The 26,700-nt window shown below is 36.0% G+C and overlaps 1 protein-coding gene across 1 annotated transcript in view; it reads right to left on the reverse strand.

Moving 5' to 3' along the window:
* Nucleotides 1-6,673: 6,673 nt before the first annotated feature.
* LOC145241345 (uncharacterized) overlaps nucleotides 6,674-26,700 on the reverse strand; it is a 58,067-nt gene continuing 38,040 nt past the window's right edge. The window contains exons 3-4 of the mRNA XM_080104200.1: nucleotides 18,081-18,275; nucleotides 6,674-7,083 (exon numbers count right to left, since the gene is read on the reverse strand). Coding sequence (XP_079960326.1) covers nucleotides 6,836-7,083; nucleotides 18,081-18,275 — 443 coding nt within the window. The 3' untranslated portion in view covers nucleotides 6,674-6,835. The remainder of the gene's footprint in view (nucleotides 7,084-18,080; nucleotides 18,276-26,700) is intronic.

Genomic DNA, 26,700 nt, shown 5'->3' on the forward strand with positions numbered 1-26,700 from the left:
GTTGTCCAACCTACAAAGGGTGTTTATTCCGAAAGTCGTTCTTAACATGGGGTGGTTGAAAATAAGAAAATGCCTTTCGGAATAAACACTCCCAACCTCTCCATGTTAAGAATAGTTTTCAGAATAAACACCTTTTGCAGATTGTGCACATTGACCCGTTTTTTTTTTTAAATTCCAACTTAATATCGCATGTCATTTGACATTTGGAGCTGAGCGGGGGTTGGGCTTTCAAATAGTAGACTGCTTCGGAAACATTTGAGGCAACATGAGTCCACACTCTCTGGAAATACCAAGTTTTTATGCTATGTTCGTATCGCACTATTTTCGGATTTGAAAACTGGTTTTATTTGGATTGGCCAACAAAAATCTTCAACTTAAAAAATGGAATGAAAATTGGGCCCTTTTGCAGTTTAAGGATACAAAAATATGAGGAAGAAAATGGAACATAAGTCGTGTTACACCGGTAGTAAGATTGCCACTTGATTGGATATTTAAATTGGCGTTATTACTATGAAATATTGATCGCATTTAACAATTGAAATTATTGTAAAAAAACTTAATTACTAAATATTTAATAATGGTACTAGTGCATTTATTAATCCGTGCTGAAATAATAACGTTATTATTTTAAAAGCCATTCTTAACATGGGAAGGGTGTTTTGTAACTATTCTATACTTTAACCTTACAACTGAATAAAACAACATATCATAAAACTTTAATTAAACTTGGAAATACGATTTAAAAAATAGCGCGGATCAGTAAGTGCACTAGCACCTTAATAATTATTAGTATATAAAAATAATTATTGTAAAATAATTTCTTTTAAGTTAGTCATATTTAAGTAACACAATTCGATTGCCTATTTATAGGGAACAATTTTCATTTTAAAATTTAAAAAAAAACAAATAATTAGATATCCCCCAAAAAAAAAAAATATAGCGAAAATGCCAAAAAAAAAAAATTGACAATAAATTGCTGATCAAGTATTAACGCCGCAGGCGATGCATAACGTAAAATGGAATTTGTCAAAAAAAAAAAAAAAAGAAAAGAAAAAAAAGTTTTCTACTGTTGTCAAGTTCAATATCGTTTCATTAATATCATTGCTAATTATTTTTATTTGTTTGTCATTTTATTTAGCATCAGACAAGACCACATTATTTGCCAAGAACTTTGCAGCTAATTCTACCCTATGCGACAATGGCCATCAACTCCCTGTATTTCCTACTATAACAGACAACACGCTATGCAACATACAAATATCTCTGTGTGAGGTCGCCAAGCTAATCAAGAATCTTGATTCCAGTAAAGCAACTGGCCCTGACGGCATTCCAGTTATAGTGCTGAAAAAAACCCCAACCAGAACTTGCCCCCATACTTACAAAACTGTTTAAGCGTTGCCTTAAGGAGAAGTGCTTTCCAACACCCTGGAAAACCTCATCAGTATGCCCTGTATTTAAGAATTCAGGTGAAAAGTCATCTTCCTCTCAGTACAGACCAATAAGTCTCCTGTGTGTCATGAGTAAGTTGTTGGAATCCATATCAAATAAAGAAGTAGTCAACCACCTCAACACAAACAACCTTCTTAGTGACATGCAAGATCTACAGCAGATGTGTTAACGGTTATATCACATAGGATTAGTGAATCTCTTGACAAAGGTTTCCTTTCCAGGGCAATTGCTCTTGACATATCAAAGGCCTTCGATAGGGTATGGCATAAGGGCCTACTTCACAAGATTTCCAGCTGCGGTATTACTGGAAACGTTTTCTCAATCATTAAATCATTTCTCTCTGATAGGTTCATAAGAGTAGTGATTGATGGGCAGAAATCAGAGGCCCACAGTATTAATGCTGGAGTTCCGCAGGGGTCCATCCTGGGCCCAACTCTCTTCCTGATCTACATCAATGATCTCCCAAAACACATACTTAAATCATTCAAAGTTCTCTCTAATTCTCTCTCCTCTGATCTTGAGCGTGTGGTACAATGGGGGAAGAGGTGGCTGGTCACTTTTAATGCATCCAAAACCAAGCTTCTATCTTTACATCATCAACGCTCTGATCCCCATCTGGCATCAATTGAAATGGATGGCTCTCGTCTTGGGGAGGCTCCATGTTTTGACAAGCTTCTGAGCTTGACCTTTACTCCTGATCTGAAATGGAACACGTACATCAAATCTGTTGCCAGGGACGCTGGGAAAATGGTGGGATCCTTCTACAGCTCCAGAAGATATCTAACTACTGATGCAATTCTCTATCTGTATAAAAGCCAAGTACGTCCAAGGATGGAGTACTGCTGCCACATCTGGGCAGGAGCTGCTAAAAACAGCCTATCCTGCCTTGACAGAGTACAAAATAGACTTCGTGGTTTGGTGGGGGGATGCCCTTTTCTCTTCCCTGCAGCCTCTCTCCCACAGAAGAGACGTTGCGAGCCTGTCTTTGTTTTCTCGTTATTTCCATGGCAAGTGCTCGTCTGAGCTCCAATCTCTCGTCTCCCCTCGCCAATGTTTCACGAGAAACACCCGTCTGGCTGAAACTACTGTCAATAATTTTCCCCACTCCTTATCTGTGCCTAAATCCAAACGTAGATTCCATGAGCAGAGTTTCTTTCTCAGAAGTGCACGATTGTGGAACTCTCTTCCGTTCGCCTGTTTCCCACCTGACTACAACTTGCATGTCTTCAAATCCAACATAAACAAATTCCTGACAAACTGTCCCCTTAAGTAATGCATTCTATCAAATCTCCAATACTAATGATTACTACAATACTATCTCATTGATTACTGTACACGCAATAACCCTTATCCCTGAGTGGTCTCCGGGCCTTGATAAGTGGTGTCCCCCTTATAAAAAAAAAATTATAAAATTACGCGGGAGTAATTCAACAAAACAAATCTAAACTGCTAAAGATCATTTTTTTTTAACTTCCTGTATTTAATTAAAAGTCATTTAAAAAAAAAAAAAAAAATATTCAGTTTTCTAATATCAATTTCAATATTTCATTTTAATTATAAACTGACGTCAATTTCACTATACAATCAAGTGGCATTCTTATTACCGGTATAACACGACTTACGTCCCATTTTCTTCCTCATATTTTTGTTTCCTTAAACTGCAAGAGGGTCGAAAATTGAACGAGCGTTAGAAAACTTTGAACTATTGCATTTTGTGAACCGGCTGTCTGTAAACGTGACGTAGCACATGACTTAAAACGCCAGAATATGCCGAGCGTCGCCGAGAAAATCTTAAAGATCAGAAAGTGACAACAAATATGATTACAACTAGAAGCCTCATAATTAGCAGACGACTTCTGATAAATTGGAAGAAAAAGAGAAAAAAAAGTTTGGTGCTTCTGCATTTATCGACTCGCGGTTTCCACGAAGTTACTCTGGTGTGTCCGGCAGATGACGAGAAGAACCGGAAACGTCCGGAAGAGCTTATTACAAAAAAACACAAATTGTTACCCCCCCCCCCCGTTAATGGCGACGACCACTGAAATTCATAAAGTAATACATTAGAAAACATTAGAAAAAAAAAAACTTTCCCGTCATCCGCCGGGCAGTCGGGCACGCCAGAGTAACTTCGTGGAAATAGCGGGTTAACCTTTTTTTGAAATTCGTATCCAATTAATCTTGCTATTTTCTGTTTCCTACCGTTTTTAGGATTCGCTTGGCATAATCCAGCAGCGGTCTACTTCAGAGGCCGGTCAAACCCGAGCGAACGTATACAAACATTCTGTTCATAAAATTCACTAACCCCGAAAACTTTTAAGAATGCATTTTAAAAGAGAAAAAGAACGCGATTTATACTGAAGCCGAACTTCTTCAGTATTCATTAAAAAGAATTAATTCAAAAGTTGGACGATTTAGTTCGGTTCATATTGTGTCGAAGCCTCGGAACTTGAGTTGGCTTTCTCTGTTCAAACTTGGAATTGCTTACGTCACAACTACAAATTTCCGAATACCTATTCCTAAAAAGCTATCAATTATCCATCTGGTGTGCTGAGCAGTGAATTTAAAATAGACAAAAATATTAATTAGTATAGAAACGTGTTAAAACAACAACAGATAAAGTCCGCAAAGCATGAGAGCTCAAAGTGCCAACGAACGTTTCTAAGGGAAATTACTTTTTTTGTTTTCATGTAAGAAGTGTAGTACACGTTTGTTTCTGATGTAGCATTGTGCATTACTAAGGAATTGAGCATACACGTTCATTTCGGTTAGCGCCGCGTGCGTTTACATATATGTAAATGAATAGGCATGAAGACGTAAGTGCTTTAGCGTGCCTTTGTTTTGTTAGTGTGTATGTACGGACTTATGTATATGTGCGTTCGTTTTGTATGGTGCATTTTAGTGAGAGAGTATATGTATCTATGAATGTGTGTATATGTACGTACTAACTTTGTGAGTGTTCAGTTAAGTAGTAGTCGGTGAAAGTCTGTCAAATTGTGATTTAATTAAAATATTTGATAATGGTAAACTAAATAGGCGCCTTTTGTGAATTTTTGAGATGAGGATTGGTCATTCATGTTGTTTTGATTCATCGGACTACTGTTCTCATCTTGTTTGTTATTTTCGCAACGTTTTGGCCTATGTCACCTCCGATTTTCAAATGTATCTTGTCAAACTTGATAATTTGCATGAACTTTCGAATGGAACCCTTTATTTAATCCACAGGGGTAGCATGTTCTCGTTCAGTCAGCTATGACGGTAAAATTTTCCTTGAAAGCCCGTCTCACTCTAGAAGACGAAAATATATTTTTCTTGTAGATTTTGTTGTGCTAAAAATAATTTTGCTAACCGCTTCCGTCGCAGAGAGTTTTCATGAGGCGAAGAAATTACTTTTCCAAAAAGTAGGTGATCACTTTTCTATATAAATTTAACTTAAAATGAGCACCCACTTTCTGGCCACCTAGTGAGAGGGATAATTTTAGTTTCTTGTTTGGTTAATTTTTTTTTTTCCTGCTTTCATCTTTCAATAAAGATACGAGGACATTGAAGAATAAAAATAACGAAAACCCTGCATGCAGATACGTGCAATATCTTATGTTATCAGTGGTGACTATTTCTGTACGCGTAAGTGCGAATATTTTTGCCGCAAACAAGTAGTTTTATGGATATTAAGCAATGTAATTCTTTGTTATCAGTAATGATCATTTCTGTAAAATTTGTGGCAAATTGCGATATTCGTTTTCAGCATACCCCAAAACTTTTAAAAATCATTATGTTAAAGGTGATTGTTAAGGTGGAAACTAAGTTAAATTTTACCAAAACGCCTTTCAGGCTGCCTAATAAAAAAAACAACAAAATTATTACTAGGTGGCCAGAAAATGAGTGTTCATTTTACATAGAAAAGTGTTCCCCATTTTTAAAAAAGTAATTTCTTCATATCATGAAAACTATTTCTTTGCGATGGAAAAAATATATGACGGTGTTGTATGTGCCCAAAGGATTTCATAGACCATGTGAGAGTCTTTTGCCATGAGACAGGCCTTAAAGAAAAGAATATTGCTATGACAGGGGTAGAAGCCCTAAGCAATTCACAGTTGTACGCAATGAGGATTGAACCTTCAAGCTCTAGAAGTGTAACTTTAAAACTAAACTTTTAGCAGAGTATTTTGTAAATATAATTCAGTTGTAAAGTTACACTTTTTTGGAGGTTGAAGGTTCAATCCTCATTGCGGCGACACTCGAGTTAATTGAAGTTGGTTTTTGTTTATTTTCAAAATTAAAATCGAAAGTCAAGTTAAGAAAATGTACATTTCCTGCACCTCTTCCGTTTTTTTTAAAATTAAAATTTAAAACAAATAATGGGAACTTAGTCGCCAAGCCGATGCAAAGATTTTCATAGGCATTACAAAATGACATAGTTGTAAATTAATGCTGAAACGAAGGCCCCTTCTAATAAAATGGACACTAATACACTGAAATTGTAATCCAAGGAACCCCTAGCTTCACCCTGAAAAATCATAAACATGATTTAAGTGTGAACCAAATAACTGATATGCCTCTCACATTCAGATTTTTTTTATAGTGACAATCTTGAAGTTTTAAAAAACAACAGAGAATACATTAGGTGACGGCTACTATACAACAAGACATGATGGTGTATGCAAGTACCTTCTCTGGACCATCTGTAAAAAATTAAACATCCAGTGTAGCAACAAGTCCTGTGAACATAAACCTGAATGACAGTTGGAAATGACTTATATACCATACATTACGACCATATAATCCCTACAGCTACCTACCTTGAAAATGCTGCCGTGAAACCTTACATAGTTATATGGAATAAGTCAGAAAGAGTGGCAACCTTGGTTGAAGTGAGTGTCCCTAATGATGGCTGTCTGAACAGAGCTGAAAGAGAGAAACAGACCAAATATCAAGGTCTCGTGTATGATATGAAAAGAAATTGGAATCTTAGGGAGATATCAATCATACCAGTTATCATAGGTGCTACAGGGTTTATGAAGAAGAACCTGAAGTCCTACCTTACTAATATTCCTGGTGAACCAAGTGCAAAAGATATCCAGACAATTGCACTTAAGGGAAAAACGAGGATACTAAAAATAGCTCTCAGTTGATTTCAATAAAAAGCAGGGCGATGTTGGCAGTTGGTTTGGCTCCCCCATACCCAGCATTACAATCTTCAAAGGAAGAAAATTTTTAAAAAAATTAATTAGTTGCTATTTTCTATTTAATCTTTAAATAAAAATTTTTAAAAATGACAGGAACTTAATTGCAAAGTCAATAATAGAAAATCATAGAAATGTCTTATCCTGTGGCTAAAAACTCATGATGGTAATAATGTCCACACCAAATGTGAGGTGTCGTCATATTTTTAGATATGCTGTTCGTAACCGTCTCGATTAGGTGAGTAACAACAACAGCGGATAAGGAGGAGGACGATGAGGGCGATTCCAATACCGGCCGCGATTCCACCTCCAAAGGAGGGTCCATCGAATTCCTGGGTATTTGGCTTTGCCGTGGTTGATGAAAAAGGTGTGTAGGTTGTTATGACTTTGGATGTGGGAGAAGTCGTGTTCGTTGGATTCGAGTGAGAGTCATACCCATTTGTTGTCAATGTCTCTGAAAGAGGAAAAAAGAAGAATCAGTTAGCAATAGTATTTCTTTTTGTTTGTTTGTCTGTTCCCACTAAAAAGAAAAGAACAGAGAATCTACATAAAATCTGAAAATGTGTTCTTATGTAAAATTAAAAAGAGAAAGGCAAGGAAAGCGTTCTCAAATCTTTACTACATCCCTAAGGAACTATGAGAGCGAGGTCTGCTTTAAAACTTCAAGTATAACCTATTTTGATTAAATTTATATCTTATGTACGAAATTTTCCAGGCAAAACAATATAAGTGGGCCCGAATCTCTACATTACCTCTTATGTACTAAATAACTGCATGCAACCTACCTGCGAGGTTTCTTCAACAACTTTCCAGACTTTTTTCGTATGGCCACGTTTATTGATAGCACAAATATGAAACTCTAGTCCCCTTCGAAGTAATCTCCTCCAGCTGCAATGCCCTTATTGTACCATTCCAACAGCTTCTGGAAAGCCCCATGAAAGTCTTCTTGTGTGATCGTGTCAATGACCCTCGTCACAGCTTCTTTCATCTTCTCAATTGTCTCATAACGACATCCTCTAAGGGTTTCCTTAAGCTTAGGGAATAAGCAAAAGTTACAAGGAGCAAAGTCTGAACTGTAGTGAGGGTGTGGAACTGTATTGACGCTCATTTTGGTCAATCTGACTAAGATGGGCATCAAGACAGTTCTGTGAAGGATGGAGCTGTGAACTGGTGCATTGACACAAATCTTCTATATCTTCAGTTCCTCGCAAATAATTGCGTGTACGATTTCCCCACTGATATCAACCTGTGCACTTAATGTCTTTGTAGGCATTCTTTATTTGACCAATCAAGTCTGGTGTTCTGATTTCCTTACTGCTCCCACACCTCTCATCAACCATCAGACTTCCGGCTTCCTTGAATCTCTTATACCACTCAAAAACTCATGCTCGATTAATGCAAGATGGTCCAAAAGTAGTCTGAAGAATTCCATATGTTTTTGTGGCATTTTTTTTTTCAAGTTAAAAACATAATTTTATTGCATATCGTTCTTCTAAAATGTCCTCACGTTCAGATTGCATTTTGGAAATTCACCAGCTGTGACGATCGGGCTTTAGTAGGGTGAATTCCAATTCCTGCTATAGCTGTTCATTTGAAGTTGAAATCATAAAAGTCGGTCAGTCATCTCATAAGATGCATAGCAATAACATACTGAATTTTCAAGAGTCTACAGTAATTTTAAATGCCTGTACAAAAAAAGTTTGGAAACTTATTGAAGACACCTCGTAAGTGACCCATGAAAAAAATACCCTTAAAACTTCAAATACATTTATTTGATTTTTGTTACGAATGCGATTTTTCAGTCAACTGCACGAATAGTATAATTATTTAGGTAAAAAGTTCCTGACCGAAAACATGGAATATGTGGTTTCGATTCTACCCCATTCACTGGTTTAAAAAAAAAAAATCAAAGAATCATTTTTTTTGTTTTTTGTTTAATAAAGTGTAAGTGAAGAATTTTGATAACGTCTCCTAGTTTCGCTAGTTGTTGAGCACTCTTGCTCCATTTTGCTATGCCTCTTTTCAGATCTCACTTTCAAACATTCGTTCTCTCTCTCTCTCTCTCTCTCTCTCTGTTTTTTTCTCTCTCTGGTTGTTTTCTCTCTGTTTTCTTTTTTCTTTCTGGTTCTCTCTCTCTCTCTGTTTTTTCTCTCTCTATCTGTTTCTCTCTCTCTCTCTATGTTTTCTCTCTCTGTTTTTTTTCTCTCTCTCTGTTTTTTCTCTCTCTCCCTCTGTTTCTCTCTCTCTCTCTCTTTTTTCTCTCTCTGTTTTTTTCTCTTTCTGGTTTTCTCTCTCTATATATGTTTTTTCTCTCTCCCTCTGTTTTTTCTCTCTCTCTCTCTCTGGTTTCTCCCCCCCTCTCTCTCTCTCTCTCGTTTCTCTCTCTCTCTCTCTCTGTTTTTTTCTCTCTCTCTGTTTTTTTTTCTCTCTGTCTCTGTTTTTTTCTCTCCTTCACTGGTTTTTCTCTTTCTCTCTCGTTTTTCTCTCTCATTTTTTCTCGCTCTCTCTCTCGTTTTCTCTCTCTCTCTGTTTCGTTTGTGCTCTGTCTCGTTCTCTCTCTCTCTCTCTCACCTTCTCTGTCGCTGTCTCTTTCTCCCTATCTGAGTTATTTTCTACCGTTTGCTCTCCCTCTCCCCCTATTTCGTTTGCTCTCTCTCTCTCTCTCTCTCTCTCTCTCTCTCTCTCTCTCTCTCTCTCTCTCTCTCTCTCTCTCTCTCTCTCTCTCTCTTTATCTCCCGTTCATTTTTTCTCTCTCTCCATCTCTGGTTCGTCATCTCTCTCGATTGCCTCTTTCCAGTTCGCCTTCTCTCTCTGTTTCTCTCTCTCCGGTTCGTTTTCTCTCTCTCTCTTTCTCTCTCTCTCTCTCTTTTCTCTCTCTGTTTTTTTCTCTTTCTGGTTTTCTCTCTCTCTCTCTCTCTGTTTTTTTCTCTCTCTCTCTGTTTTTTTTCTCTCTGTCTCTCTCCATATTTTTTTTTCTCTCTCTCTCCCTCTGTTTTCTCTCTCTCTCTCGTTTCTCTCTCTCTCTCTCTCTCTGGTTTCTCTTTCTCTCCCTCTCTCTCTCTGGTTTCTCTTTCTCTCCCTCTCTCTCTCTGTTTTTTTTCTCTCTGTCTCTGTTTTTTTCTCTCCTTCACTGGTTTTTCTCTTTCTCTCTCGTTTTCTCTCTCTCACACCCTCTCCGTCGCTGTCTCTTTCTCCCTATCTGAGTTATTTTCTACCGTTTGCTCTCCCTCTCCCCTATTTCGTTTGCTCTCTCTCTCTCTCTCTCTCTCTCTCTCTCTCTCTCTCTCTCTCTCTCTCTCTCTCTCTCTCTCTCTCTCTCTCTCTCTCTTTATCCCCCGTTCACTTTTTCTCTCTCTCCATCTCTGGTTCGTCATCTCTCTCGATTGCCTCTTTCCAGTTCGCCTTCTCTCTCTGTTTCTCTCTCTCCGGTTCGTTTTCTCTCTCTGTTTCTCTCTCTCTCTCTTTCTCTCTGGTTCGCCATCTCCCTCTGTTTGTGTGTGTGTGTTTCTCTCTCTCTCTCTCTCTCTGTCTTTTTTCTCTCTCTGTTTTTTTCTCTTTCTGGTTTTCTCTCTCTCTCTCTGTTTTTTTCTCTCTCTCTGTTTTTTTCTCTCTGTCTCTCTCTATATTTTTTTCTCTCTATCTCTCTCGTTTCTCCCCCTCTCTCTCTCTCTGGTTTCTCTTTCTCTCTCTCTGTTTCTCTCTCTCCCTCTCTCTCTGTTTTTTTTTTCTCTCTCTCTGTTTTTTTCTCTCTCTCTGTTTTTTTTCTCTCTCTCTGTTTTTTTTTCTCTCCTTCACTGGTTTTTCTCTTTCTCTCTCGTTTTTCGCTCTCTCTCTCTCTCTCTCTCTCTGTTTCGTTTGCGCTTTGTCTCGTTCTCTCTCTCTCACCCTCTCCGTCGCTGTCTCTTTCTCCCTGAGTTATTTTCTACCGTTTGCTCTCCCTCTCCCCCTATTTCGTTTGCTCTATCTCTCTCTCTCTCTCTCTCTCTCTCTCTCTCTCTCTCTCTCTCTCTCTCTCTCTCTCTCTCTTTATCTCCCGTTCACTTTTTCTCTCTCTCCATCTCTGGTTCGTCATCTCTCTCGATTGCCTCTTTCCAGTTCGCCTTCTCTCTCTGTTTCTCTCTCTCTGTTTCTCTCTCTCTGTTTCTCTCTCTCTCTTTCTCTCTGGTTCGCCATCTCCCTCTGTGTCTCTCTCCGGTTCGACTTCTCTCTATATCTATCTATCTATATATTTATTTCCCGTTCGCCTGCTTTTTCTTTCTGTCTATATGTCTCTCGTTCGCTGTTTATTTCTCTCTGTCTATCCATCCTTCTCTCATTCACCGTCTCTCTGTCTGTCTATCTATCTCCTGTTTGCTCTCCACTTTGCTCTTCCTTTTTCTCCGTAGCTGGTTTCTAGAACTGTTTATAGGTCGGGCTTTGTAAAGTGACGGGAATAAATTGGACATCTGAAACTTATGCAAATACGTTGGGTCTTGTAGGAAGCCAGGAACGAATTGCAGTGTGTAGTGAGATGGAAAAAAATTGCGATGTTCAAAACTAATGTACATAGGTTGGAGACATTGTAGTGAGACAAGAATGAGTTGGGATTTATAGAGAGACAGAAATAAGTGGGATCTTCTTGACATATGTAAATAAATGAGTTCAGTGACTTAGCATCAGTTTTTGCCGCCCGAGGCGGTCGGAAAATTTGCCCCCCCCGCCCTCTGACATATAATTACCATTTTGCCCTACCCCCACCCACCCGCTGGCATATAATTACATGTTTCGCCCCCCACCTGTCATATGATTACCTGTTTTTCCGCCCCCCCCGCCTACTGCTGGCAGATGACAACCTGTTAAAAGCTTCAAAATTCCAAAACGCCATTAAAATATTTATTTTAATTGAACTAATGTTACACAATTCTCTTCAGATTAATGTTCACACAATTCCCCTTTTTTAAATTTTAATTTAATTTAACAATTTCTTTTCAATAATTTGAATAATAATAAGTATGTAAACATTAATCTGAAAGGAATTATGGAAACGTTAATATTAATAAAAAGAAACAAAATATTTGTTTTTCAAAACAAAAACGTATAATTCAAATTATAACAAAAAGTTAAATTAATTGGCTACACAACTCTCTTCCTGATCTATATTAATGATCTTCCAAATCACATCCTTACATCATTCGTAGGCATCTATGATGATGACACTACTATCTATGGTAGCACATCTGAGACCGTAAACGATCAAGTTCTCTCTGATTCTCTCTCCTCTGATCTTGAGCAAGTGGTACAATGGGGAAAATGTGGCTTGTTACTTTTAATGCATCTAAAACCAAGCTTTTATATTTACATCATCAACGGTCTGATCCCCATCTGGCATCAATTGAAATGAATGGCTCTCGTCTTTGGGAGGCTTCATGTTTTGACAAGCCTCTGGGCTTGACCTTTACTCCTGATCTTAAATGGAACACATACATTAAATCTGTTGCCAAGGCCGCTGGAAAAATGGTGGGATCCTTCTATCGATCCAGTAGATATCTCACTGCTGATGCAATTCTCTATCTATAAGAGCCAGGTACGTCCAAGGATGGAGTACTGCTGCCACATCTGGGAAGGATTTACTAGAAAGGGCTTATCCTGCCTTGATAGAGTTCAAAATAGACTTCGTAGGCTTGTGGGGGGTGTCATTTTCTCTTCCTTGCAATCTCTTTCTCACAGAAGAGATGTTGCGAGTTTGTCTCTGCTTTATCGTTATTTTCATGGCAGGTGCTGGGCTGAGCTCCATTCTATGGTCCTCTCTCACCAAACTTTCACAAGAAACACTCGTCTAGCAGAAAACACTATCACTAGTATCCCCCACTCTTTATCTGTGCCTAAACCTAAGCGTAGATTCCATGAGCAAAGCTTCTTAGAACTGCATGCCTGTGGAATTGTCTTCCGTTTTTCTGCTTTCCAGCTGACTACAATATGGTTGTCTTCAAGTCTAACGTAAACAAGTTTTTGATGAGCCGTTCCATATAAGTTAACACATTTACCGAATCTCCATTACTAACGGTTACTATATTGTCCAATTTCTACTGTACACTCTTTAAACTTTATCCTCGAGTGGCATCTTGGCCTTGATAAGTGGTGATGCCTATGTTAAAAAGCAAAAAACAAAAATAAATATAATAATAAATTTAAATGTGAACATTTAACACATGAAAATGTTATGAAATGATAAAATTATTTTTATTTACTTTTTTTCTCGTTGTTAAAGTCCGAATTTTCGCAAAAATCATGGCTGTACCTAAGAGAGGATAGTCCGATGTAGTTCTCTTCTCTTTTTCTTCATATTGTTATTATTAAGAGGTCGAGACTCTCGAAGAGAAAAAAAACGTCTTGTATCGGCGCTTTTTGAAATCCTTGTGTGTAATCGCTTGGTTTAAGCGCAAAATTTAAGAAATGGAAAGTCACACATTTTAGAAAAAATATTTTATAAATTTAAATGAGCATATTTGAAATTTAAATGAGAACATTTGAAAATGTGAAAAGTTTAAGAAATAATAAAATCAATTTTATTTACTTTTTTATTGTTATTTCCAAATTTTCACAAAAAACATAGCTGTATCAAGGAGAGGATAGTCCGATGTAGTTTTCTTTTCTTCATAATTTTATTTTTAAGAGGTCGAGCCTCCCGAAGAGAAAAACGTCTTTATCCGTGCTTTTTGAAATCCGTGTGTGTATAATCGCTCGGTTTAAGCACGATATTTAAGAAATTTGTTGTTGTTTCAATCCTTTATAAAATAGTTAAAAAAAATTTTTTAAATGAATATATTTATGAATTGAAAATAAGGCCATAAATTTATTTTTTGTGAGAGAACTATTGCAAGGCATCAAGTCGGTTGAAAATTTACAAACATACTTTTCGCGCTTTTTTTCGGCAAAGTTATCAATAACTCTATCAAAATTCATTCTATCGACAAGTCCCTGCCTATGGAGAGGAGTGACAAGTCTTTAAGCCTTGTCTGACTCATTTTTTATCCAAAGTAGTTTTTTATGAATTTCAGTTTCGAGAAAGAGCGCTCACAGCTGGCAACGCTAATAGCTCGGATAAAGAAAATGCGCAGCAAGATCACATTATTAGGGACGGAATCCCCAAGGTGGTATCTCTGTATAAAGTTTAAAAGTTCAAGAGGTCCATTATTTTTGTCTTTTCCTGAAGCTTTCACAAAATACTGTATACTCTTCCTTTTGACAAAGAATTTATCTTTTTCTATATCTTCGTCAACGTCACCAAACTGACAATCATAATTATCATCAAGCAGATTTGACGGTGTAAGAAACCGTATTTACTTGCAAGATTGTGAACTTGTTGAAACCTGCAAGATATTTCTTCAGTCAACCTGGCTATGACAGACAACAGGTTTTTTACTCGTCTATTGCAGTGTCCACCATCTTTTCTCTATTTTAAAGAAGGCAATCTCTCAACGCCGTCAGCCTGACAGAACTTTGCTGCAGATCCAGCCTCTTTTTTTGAAGATACTTCTGGGCATCATTGATTTCTGGGAGAATAGTTTTCTAAAAGCTCAGAAATAAAAGAAACGGAAACGATAAGACCGAGTTGAGAATTCATTTTCTTCTGTGAGCTGTACCAGGATAATGACGACTTCCAATAATTTTTTTTACCACATCATTTACAGCATCTGCTCCACGACTCCATCTAGTTTTCAGAGTCCGCTTTATACTTAGACCGGTCAACTGAATCTAGATGTCCCAGCGATGTGTAGATGCAGAAAAGAACGAGAATAACCCGTCCAGTATGCCAAAAAATGCAACAGTGAACCGCTACAGAAGCGGCATGTACACAAGTTTTAATGAATTGTTAGTGCATGGAACAAATAGTTTTGGGTTGATTTCGAATATTCGATTCTGCACACCCGATAGGTGGCGTGCCATAATAGCAGCATTGTCAAATGCCTGGCTAATACAGTCACCAATCTGAACCCATCGTTCACCAGTTCTCTCAAAATCAGTTTAGAAATGTCCTCCACGCTTTTACCTTTTGTCTCGATGAAGCGGAGAAACAACTCCATCACTGTCACTTTATTTTCATCAACTTTTACGTAGCGCAGCACCTCACTCATCTGGTCCTTGTGAGATACATTAGAAGTGCTATAAAAAATTATGCAAAAATATTTGCTTTCTTTGATCTGATCGATGATTTTCTTCCTCACCTGCTTTGCCAAAATGCTCACAAATTCATTTTGAATTTCTGGTGAAAGATAAGAAGTAGCGATTTTCTTTCCCAGGTTAACTTTCACCAAATGTTCACGGAGCACAGGGTCATACTTGGCCAATAAATTTACCAATTCTAAAAAAATTCCCTTTGTTTTCTTGATCTTTATCATCATTATGGATGTCTTTCTGGTAACCCCGTAGTGCCAGATTCTGCTTGGCGAGAAACCTGAATATGTCCAGCAATCTAGCTAGAATTTCCCGCCACTTAGTTTCCTTCTCAATAAGATGTTGCTCTACTTTGTCAACTATGTTTCCTTCAGCAAGTCGGATCTCTAGATCCTTCCAGTTGAGAAACGCTTGAGCAATATTACTTGGACGTAAAATGATTTTTCATTTCAGAGACATTGTAGCATTTTAGAACACTAAGCAAAAATTATTATTTTCCTCATGGAAATACATTCTTTTTGGGAGGGGTCTAAGCGATTACGCGTAGTTTTACAACATTACCAGTCAGACTTCGGCTTAGTGAACATTTCTACAATTTTAGAGTAGCCTGGAAATGATGATTATTCGTCATTTTAGGTTAAATTAATGTACGAAAGTTTAAATTTAAAAATAATTGTTTGTGCTTTTTTCCGGCAAGATTTTCAAGGTGTCCAGATGGAATCGCATAAAACAAAATGAATGTCGAATAAAACAAAAAGAAAATATCATTTCTAGCCAAAGGTGTTAGTCTTAAATTCTCTAAATATTAGTATTTCTATTATAATTATCTCTATCTTGTTTTTTTTTTTGCATTAAAACAAATCAATCTATTACATATCTATTACATTGTCAGTGATAATAACGCGGCATTATTAATGATTAGGGTAAACACATGAACATACTTTGGTAGAGAGAACGTATAGAATAATTAAGAATATATTGACATCCGTTCTTAAGTTATGCAATGTTTTTTTATATAGTAACTATGTTATTTAGAAGCTCGTGTTTAAAATGGAGAGGGGACTTTAACTATACTGTTCCTATAATGTTTTATTTCGCATAACAATCGTTAATTATTTTCAATTGTTTATGAAGTATTCAAATAGCATTTTGCCAACTAATGACGAATGCAATTCGGCTTTGTTTTAAAAGAGAAATGCATCTTTAGTTGGTTCATTATTTTCAATCAATTAAAAGGAAAACATTCGAAAAAAATATTTAGAACCCCCTCCCCCGAATATTTCATCTATGCCCCTCCCCCCCACACACTAAGTATATTTTTTGTTTGCGAAAATATATGCAGACATGCGAAGGTTTTAGAGTAATTTGAAAAAAAAAAGAGAAATAACAAATCACTAATTAAATATTTAGAAAAAAGAATCGGAATTGTATTGGATCAGGAATTTAAGACAGAATCGGTAATTGAATCGGAATCAGGAAAAAATTAGGAATCATCCCATCACTAGTATAGAAACATATATATATATATATATATATATATATATATATACACCTAGGGGATCGGACAAAACCCACCAGCCAATTAAAGCAAAAACAGATAAAATCCCAAATAAAGCATTAAAAATCACTTTTTATATTTTTTATTTTAATTTAATTAAATTTAGGAAAATTAGACACCAGGGAACTAATTTTGGCAAGATATGAAAATTAAGCATTTACGGAATAAATGTCAATTGAAAATGAAGTTTAAGGCTATTCTTAAAGACGATATAGTTTTAAATAGGATTCAAGTGCCAGATACATATTTTTAAATATTTACTGTTGTTTGAAAGCAAGTAAGTCTATTTTTCTAAGTTAGGTACGCGTTCTAAGGAGATTTTTCTTGTATTATCTTATAATTATTATATCAATAAAAAAAAGTAAAAAATTAAAATCCTATAACCAGAATTTATTCATCATAATAAATTCCGGTTTAATTATAAATACGTCAGTGATTATAAAATATTTTTAATAGTTTGAAAAAAAATCAATTACTCTGTGATTGTTCGAAACTTGACAGAAATTCTTAAAACTATCAAATATAAAGCCACTTAAATAGTATTTGAGGTGCACCGCTTAGTTCCCATTTAATATTATATTCTCTGATATGACGATCATAAAATCTGTTTACAGTCGATTTTTATTCCGTACTTGCTTAATGTTTCTACAATTCCCAAATTACGTAATTTTCTGTTGCTTATTTTCCGTTGTATCATTTAATTATCAGTGATGTTTGAAAATATTTTTCTTGAAAAATATGTTTTGTTTAATTTTTCAACATTTTTTGAATATGTAAATCAACTGCTTTCTTTGAAAGGTTACCTAGAGGATTTATTCAACTTTTTTAAAACTTTGTTTTACAAATAAAATAAACTTACATCGTATTTTGATGTTATTATCATTTTAGTTTTAGTGATAATTTAAACACAATAAATATTTATCATTATTACCAATAATGAAAAATTAAATTAAAAATTTAAAACAATCGGTTTTGGAATCGTAAATTAGGGACACATTTTTCCGACCCCGATACGTCTAAAAGTTATGATTTTTTTTTACAACCATTTCGGTATAAAATTTCCAATTTTTGTTAGCTTTTTTCATTTTTATTTATTTTTTAAATTTTCTATTTTTATCCTGACAAAATGCCGCCCCCTGGTATGTGCCGTTCGTAAAATGGACACATTTTTCAGATTTTCGAATTTTAAAAACTTTTGGGTATAAAATTTAAGATATTTTGTTAGCGTTTTTTTTATTTTTTCTATTTTCATCCCCTCAAAATGCCGCCCCTGACCTGGGTCGCTCGTAAAATAGGGACACATTTTTCTGATTCCGATACCTCCAAAATTTCCGACTTTTTAAAAACTTTTTCGGTTCAAAAAAATTCCGATTTTTTTTTGTTAGCTTTTATTTATTTTTTCTATTTTTAACCTCTAAAAATGCCGCCCCTTACGTGTGCCGCTCATAAAATAGGGACACATTTTTCTGATTCCGATATCTCTAAAAGTCCCGATATTTTACAACCTTTTCGGCATAAAATTTAAGATTTTTTCTTAACTTTCACTTTTTTTTTTTTACCCTCTCAAAATTAAATGTGCCACCCTGAAATGTGCCACCCGAGACGAACCGCCCCCCTCCGCTCTTGCTACGCCACTGACTGAGTTATATAATAAAAAAAATAATGTTATTATATGCTTTTTTTTCTTTTGGGAATTTGATCTAAAAAAGAAAAAACACAAAAGGAGAATTAACTCTCACCATCGTTAACACAGGTGTGCAATGTTTCGTTCCACACTGTATTGTTCTTGCAGTGCATTGGATAGAGTTTTCCATTGTTGCATTGGTAGAACATGGTCGGATCATTCGGATATGGAGCATACGACCCTTTGGCGCATTTCGTGCAGTTTGGTTTTGTCACATTCACGATGCAAGTGTTGTTTGTGTCGAAGAAATCTGCGAAAGAAAGAAGCGAAATATTTTTTAAATAAAAAAACAAAACGCAACTAATCGAAGGTTGTTAGACCTAGGAACTTGAAATTTGGTAGAAAGATCCACTGCTTATGCAGAATGTTTTAAGCGTGATTGTTGCATTTATAAGGGGATCGATTTCACTACGGGATGAGATTTAAATTGTTCCAAAAGTTATCTTGAACATTTCAACTCTGTAATTGCTGCCAAATGTTTACGATTAGTTTTGTTCTCACATTTAAACCAATGTAAGTGTAAAAAGGGTATAATCACGTTGACATCCTAAATTCCAGTTATATCAGTGGTTAAGCAACGTTGAGCCTGGTTTAGTACTACAACGGGTGGTCATTTGCAAATACTAGGTGCTGTATGTGTTCTCCGTTATCTTGGCAGTTTCCAGTCATCCTGGACTTCTCCTCGCCATTGCAATCAATCAGTACTGACTTAGGAGAGGTGTGATAAGGATTGCACAACCTTTGCTTTACAATGACATTGTGCATACGACATAATTACGTTGACACACCAGTTTCTACAAGATCACCAAAGTTAAGCAATGATAAACCTGGCCAGCATCAGATGGGTATACTAAACATTATATGTACCGCGCCAAGTAATAAGAAATTTCCAGGTTGGTATCTGGAGGCGCATTAATTCACTGGGAGAGATGCACCCCTAGTCTTAGTGAAGACATACATCTAGGAGAAGGTAACTCTGATGACATCGGCAGCAGGACGTTGGATGACCATGGAGGAGGATGAATCCCTAGCAGATCAATGGTTCTATGATATTAAGAGTTACGTTATTCAACTGCAGCTATGTGGATGAGCTAAGGACAACGGATAGGTGCAAACAGGCGAGTCAGATGCCATTTCGCTAGGGAAGGTAATGGCAACCCATTCCACGTATTCTGCCAAGTTCAAATTATGTGATGTCTTCACAGGAATCGAACCAACAATGCACCGAAGCTTATGAGGAACACTAACCATGATTTCATCTATGTCATGAAAAATGCCATGACACAAGGAGACATTGTGGAGCTACCCTTACAGATGGTATCCATTATTCCTTAAGATTTAATGTATGGCATCCAAAAAGTGCAAAAGTAATGTGCCATATTATTTTACCCTGTTCATTTTTATTATTATTTATTTAATTTTTTTTAAGAGGATAGTGTAGTTGGCTTGAAGTATTATGTGAAAGGAGCTCTGTTTTTATGATAATGCACTCTTGTGGAAAAAACGCTCTTAGATACAAGACAAGGTGATAATATTGAAAGATTGTAATAATTTTCAGGAAATAATTTAATAACCATGCGAACCTATTCGACTGTGAAGCTGGTGTTTCTAGCATAAACACACATTCACCGAATTATTACACATTATTTTTCTTTTTCATCCTCCTGAAAATGAGGTATACCTAGAGAATTTGCGAACTTAACACCATTATACAATCCATGGTTCGACACGTTATGTTGATAAATAAATATTTTATAATTATATTGAAATCTTTAAATATTGTCGTTCTTTTTACTTTTACGCGAGTTTTTTTTTTTTTTGTTTTTTTTGCTTTTTTTAAATAAAAAAAAATATTTTTCTGACTTTTGCTGTAACAAATAACAAAATCAACCAATGTGTAATTTTTATTTCAATTTTATTCGTTTGAAAACGTAACCGCAACCTAGATTAATGACCAGTCAGGACAAGGTCAAGTTGTAGAACAAAAAAAAAAATTATTATCAGACTGACAAAGTTCTTGCAATCTTTAACTTTTAAATTCAAATATTTCGGCTCAAACAAAAAAATATTGATCGAAATAAACACTATCAGAATCAACACATTTTGCCAACGCAACAAAAGAGTATTTATGTCAGTAATGTAAAATCTTGCGTTCTGGTGGCGATAAAAGCGTTTCTGATCTCGCTTAGGTTTTTGAAGCATTTCTCACGCAGAAAGTTGTTGAAATGCTTGAAAAAGTGATAGGTGAGCGGTCTGTATGGTGGTTGGGACAGTTTCGTAGACCAATTCGTTCTGCAGGGTTGGTTTAGCAACATGCGGTCGAGCATTGCCATGCAGGAGAATCGGGCCTGTTCTGTTGACTAATGCTGGATGTTGTTGTCAAAGTTTCTGATGCATTACATCCATTTTTTGACAGTACTTCTCTCTTGTAATGGTTTCACCTGCATTGAAAAAAAAAACTGTAATAGATAAGACCAGTGACAGACCACCAAACAGTCAGCATGGCTTCTTTTGGTGCAACTCTGACTTCGGGAAGTGTTGTGGAGCTTTGTCTGCGTGTAACCACTGAGCTGTGTCATAAAGAACCCACTTTTCATCGCAAGTCACAACACGGTCGAAAAGTAGGTTGTTCTTGTTGCCTAAAAGAAGATATGACTCTTCATAAGTGCATTTCTTTTGGTTGTCGTCCAATTCGTGAAGCACCCATTTATCAAGTTTTTCTCTTTCCAATCTCTCTCGTGGTTGGAAATCGTCGTATACGTTACGTCTAATTCAGAAGCAAGTTCTCGAACAGTTTTGCATGGATTGGCTTTGACTAAAGTTCTTAATTGATCGTTGTCAACATTCGATTGCCAACCACTACGCCCATCATCTTCAAGACTCTCGTCACCGACGCAAAAATTTTTTTAACCACCCTTGTGCTATGCGTTCAGTACTGGTTCCTGAGCAAAACGCTTTTTTGATATCGCGAGCTGTTTCAGCAGCTTTTCGACCTAGCTTGAATTGAAATGAGAAAATTGTGTGAATTTTCTGTTTTTCTATTTTGTATTCAACGTTCTGAAAAGAAGACATAATTGTTTTAAAACGATTGTAATTTAAATGATTAGATAGAGCGAAAAACGCCCTTGAAAATGATATACAATATAAAGGTATTATAATGAAAACTTATTTGAAAATACATCATTTGAAATCAAAATTAAACATGCCACAAGAACCTTCTTGTCGACGAATATATAGTTAACAGGAATCGTATTAACCAAAGTTGGGTTTTTAGTTAGGTCAACATTTTACGTCCTGTGAACCAAGAGGACTTTATGGCCAAGATGTAAAGACCTAGTAAAAGGGACAATTTGGCAATGCAACTCAACCAAACATGCATCTGAAAATAAAGACATTTAATTGGAAATAAAAATTGTTTTAGTGTTACTGCTTGTATGGAAGGTAACGATCTTCTTTCACCGTGTTTCAAGTCAAGTACCAACCGCTAGAAAACCAATAAGACCAATGAACTCAAGTATGTCTCTTTGTATCTTTTGGTGCAACTCTGACTTCGGGAAGTGTTGTGGAGCTTTGTCTGCGTGTAACCACTGAGCTGTGTCATAAAGAACCCACTTTTCATCGCAAGTCACAACACGGTCGAAAAGTAGGTTGTTCTTGTTGCCTAAAAGAAGATATGACCCTTCATAAGTGCATTTCTTTTGGTTGTCGTCCAATGTCCGCTACGCATACATGAGTTTATTGATGTCAGCAATCACAGTTCGAACTGAGATTAGTAGTCTATTACTGGACTGCTATTGTGTATTTATGTCATGTGAACTGTCCCTTGTTTTATAAGTAAATGTCGCTCACACACGCCATCCTAATGTTATTGAACTGTTTATATTATTATACATACGTTTTGTGGACTGAAGTTAGCAACCTGTTTGAAGGAACTGTTTCATGATCAAAGTTTTATTGTATGTGTTAAAACCCCATCCACGCAGTTGCACACACATCACTAAGATGACACAGCGAGAAAAATATACATTGACGGTAAAATACTGTATATACATTCGTATGTAACATACGCATCATATTTTGTACATATATTTAAAGAAACGCAGTGGAGTCGAACATTTGCACACTGCTATCTAAAAATTTAATAAAATGTATGGCGACTATTTGGGGTATTTTAAATCGAATATTTATAAAAGAAAAAACGTAATATAAACCTTTCACATTTACACATGTGTTTATATGTAGACACTGTGGAACCCAACACGTTGTAGACTCCGTCGCAAAGGAGACCAAGACAAGGAATAACTCTCCTCACATTTTTACATGAAACAACACTTATTTTCATGTAATTTTCCGAATAAAATGTGACTGTGATCCTCTTCAATATGATCCTTGACTTGTCCTCTCGAACGTGATCTCTGGTTTGTGCGCACATTCTTCTTTTTATATCTTTTTTTTTCTTCCTCGCCGTGACGTCACTTTGCACACAGCTTGGCATTTGCATACTACTGCTATATGCCCGTCCGTCCTCTGTTACTCTAATGTAGACGACATCCATGAACAAGACCAGACCTAAAACTAAACGAAAACTTCATGAACAGGGCTTCTTTCCTAGCACTTAGTCTGTGGAATACAATACCGTAAGTTTGCTTCCTAGCTGACTATAACATGATCAACTTTTACATCTAAAGTAAATAAGTTCTTATTTAGCCGTTCTCTAAAATAAATAAATCCTATGTAAGTTCCACCATTACTGATCATCACAGTATTGTTTCACTGCCTTCCAGGCATGGCCAAAACGAAAGGAGGAAGTGAGTATTTTTTGACGGGGACTCTTTTAAAAATCTACCAAAAAATCAAGTAATTATCTAATCAGTACGAAATTTTCACCAATAATCGAGGAATAAACTTTATAATTGTGTATTTTTGTCATAATCGATGTTCTTGCATATATATTGTGCCTACAAAACCCTTTCCTTATTTGTGGTTTTAAATATGCTTAAAAAAAATCAGCCGAAACTGAAAAAAATATATTGTATTTTGGGGAGAGTGAGAATTGTAAATAAAAAAAAAAACGTTGGCATTCTCTTTTTCTCTATCTATCTATTAATCTATCTATCTATTTATCTTCCGTATCCTTCTCTCTTTCTCTATCTCTCTTCCGTTGGCCTTCCCCTTTTCTCTGTCTATTTCTCCCCAGTCAGCCTTCTCTTTTTCTCTTCAATGATTTCTCTTCTATATACATCTATCTCCCGTTTACCTTTTCTATCTATCTGTATAAATCTATCTCCAGTTTGCCTTTCCGTTGGCTTTCTATCTTTCTCTATCTATCTATCTATCTAGCTAGCTATCTATCTATCTCTCGTTGGCCTTCTCTCTTTCTCTATCTATCTCTCGTTGGCCTTCTCTCTTTCTCTATCTCTCGTTGGCCTTCTCTCTTTCTCTATATATCAACCTCCCGTTGGCTTGTCTCTTTCTCTATCTATATCCGTTGGTCTTATCTATCTATCTATCTATCTATCTATTTATCTATCTATCTATCTCCTGTGGGCCTTATCTATGTATATATCTATGTATCTATCTATGTATCTATCTATATTCCATCGGTCTTATCTATCTATCTATCTATCTACATCTATCTCCCGTGTGCTTTTTCTATCTGTCTACATCTATCTATCTCTCGTTTGCCTTATCTATCATTATACATCTATCTAACGTTTGCCCTATCTATCTACACACATCTATCTCCACTTTGCCTTATCTATCTATACAATCTATATCTACACATCCATCTATTTCTCGTTTGCTTTATCTATACATCTATCTATCTCCTGTTTGCCTTTTCTATTCATATGTATACATCTATCTATCTCCCGTTTTCCTTTTCTATCCATCTGTATACATCTATCTATCTCTCGCTTGCCTTTTCTATCTATCTGAATACATCTATCTCTCGTTTGCCTTTTCTATCTATCAGTATACATCTATCTCCCGTTTACCTTATCAATCTATATACATATATCTCCCGTTTGCCTTTTCTATCTATCTGTATACATCTATATATCTTCCATTTGCCTTTTCTATCTATCTGCATACATCTGTCTATCTCCCGTTTGCCTTTTCTCTCAATCTGTATACATCTATCTATCTCCCGGTTGCCTTTTATACCTATCTGTATACATATATCTCCCGTTTGCCTTTCAATCTATATACATCTATTTCCCGTTTGCCTTTTCTATCTATATATCTCTATCTCCTGTTTGCCTTACATATATCTTCCGTGTGCCTTGTCTAGTATATACATCTATATCTACACATCCATCTATTTGCCGTTTGCCTTATCTATACATCTATCTTCCGTTTGCCTTTTCTATCTATCTGTATACATCTATATCCCGTTGCCTTATCAATCTATATACATCTATCTCACGTTTGTATTTTCTATCTATCTGTATACATCTATCTATCACCCGTTTGGCTTTTCTCTCTATCTGTATACATCTATCTATCTATCTCCCGTTTGCATTTTCTATCTATCTGTATGCATCTATCTATCTCCCGTTTGCATTTTCTTTCTATCTGTATACATCTATCTACCTGCCGTTTGCCTTTTTTCTCTATCTGTACACATCTAGCTATCTCCCGTTTGTCTTTTCTACCAATCTCTATATATCTCTCTATCTCCCGTTTGCATTATCTATCTATATCGATCTATATCCCGTTGGTCTTATCTATCTATCTAGATCTATCTCCTGTTGGCCTTATCTATGTATATACATCTATCTCTGAACCTCCATAATTTCCCGTTTGCCTTTTCTATCTATCTATCTATCTATTTGTGTACATATACATATATATATATATATATATATATATATATATATATATACATATATATATATATCCCGTTTGCCTTTTCTATCTATCTATAATCTATCTTACGTTTGCCTTTTAAATCTATCTATATACATCTATCTTTCGCCGTTTGCTTTTTCTATCCATCTGTATACATCTATCTATCTCTTGTTGTCCTTTTCTATCTATATATATACATCTATCTATCTATCTATCTATCTCCAGTTAGCCTTTTCTATCTATCTGTATACATCTATCTCCCATTGCCTTATCAAGCTCTACCCATCTATCTCCGGTTTGCCTTTTCTATCTTTCTGTATACATCTATCCATCTGCCGTTTGTCTTTTCTATCTATCTGTATACATCTATCTACCTCCCGTTTGCCTTTCCTATCTATCTGTATACATCTATCTCCCTTTTGCCCTATCTATACACAGCTATCTCCCGTTTGCCTTATCTATGTATATAAATATATCCCTGCATATCCCTCTATTTCCCGTTTGGCTTATCTATCTATCTATCTATCTATCTGTATACATCTGTCTATCTCCCGTTTGCCTTTTCTCTCAATCTGTATACATCTATCTATCTCCTGTTCGCCTTTTCTATCTATCAGTATACATCTATCTCCCGTTTGCCTTATCAATCTATATACATCTATCTCCCGTTTGCCTTTTCTATCTATATGTATACATCTATCTATCTCCCGTTTGCCTTTCTATTTATCTGTATAGATCTATATATCTCCCATTTGCCTTTTCGATCTATCTGTATGCATCTATATCCCGTTGCCTTATCAATCTTTATAAATCTATCTCCCGTTTGCCTTTCTATCTATCTGTATACATCTGTCTATCTCCCGTTTGTATTTTCTGTCTATCTGTATGCATCTATCTATCTCCCGTTTGCATTTTCTTTCTATCTGTATACATCTAACTACCTGCCGTTTGCCCTTTTCTCTATCTGTACACATCTATCTATCTCCCGTTTGTCTTTTCTACCAATCTGTATACATCTATCTATCTCCCGTTTGCCTTATCTCTTTATATAGATCTATCTCCCGTTTGCCTTATCTATCAATATAGATCTCTCTCCTGTTTGCATTATCTATCTATATAGATCTATCTCCCGTTGGCCTTATCTATCTATATAGATCTATCTCCCGTTGGCCTTATCTATCTATATAGATCTATCTCCCGTTGGCCTTATCTATGTATATAAATCTATCTCTGTATACATCTATCTACCTCCCGTTTGCCTTTCCTATCTACCTGTATACATCTAACTATCTCCCGGTTGTCTTTTCTTCCTATCTGTATACATCTATCTTCCGTTTGCCTTTTCTATCTACCTTTATACATCTATCCTCTGTTTACCTTTTCTATCTATCTATATACATCTATCCTCCGTTTAGCTTTTGTATCTATCTATATGCATCTATCTCTTGTTTCGTTTTTCTATCTATCTATATACATCAATCTCCCGTTTTCCTTTTCTACCTATCTGTATACATCTATCTATATCCCGTTTGCCTTTTCTATCTATCTGTATAAATCTATCTTACGTTTGCCTTTTAAATTTATATGCATACATCTATCTTCCGTTTGCCTTTTCTATCTTTCTGTATACATCTATCCATCTGCCGTTTGCCTCTTCTATCTATCTATATACATCTATCTCCCGTTTGCCTTTTCTATCTATCCATCTATATACATCTATCTCCCGTTTGCCTTTTCTATCTATCCATCTATATACATCTATCTCCCGTTTGCCTTTTCTATCTATCCATCTATATACATCTATTTCCCGTTTACCTTTTCTA

Source organism: Euprymna scolopes, chromosome 20 (assembly GCF_053919585.1).
Source record: "Euprymna scolopes isolate OS-2025 chromosome 20, ASM5391958v1, whole genome shotgun sequence".
In the NCBI taxonomy this organism is placed as follows: domain Eukaryota; kingdom Metazoa; phylum Mollusca; class Cephalopoda; order Sepiida; family Sepiolidae; genus Euprymna; species Euprymna scolopes.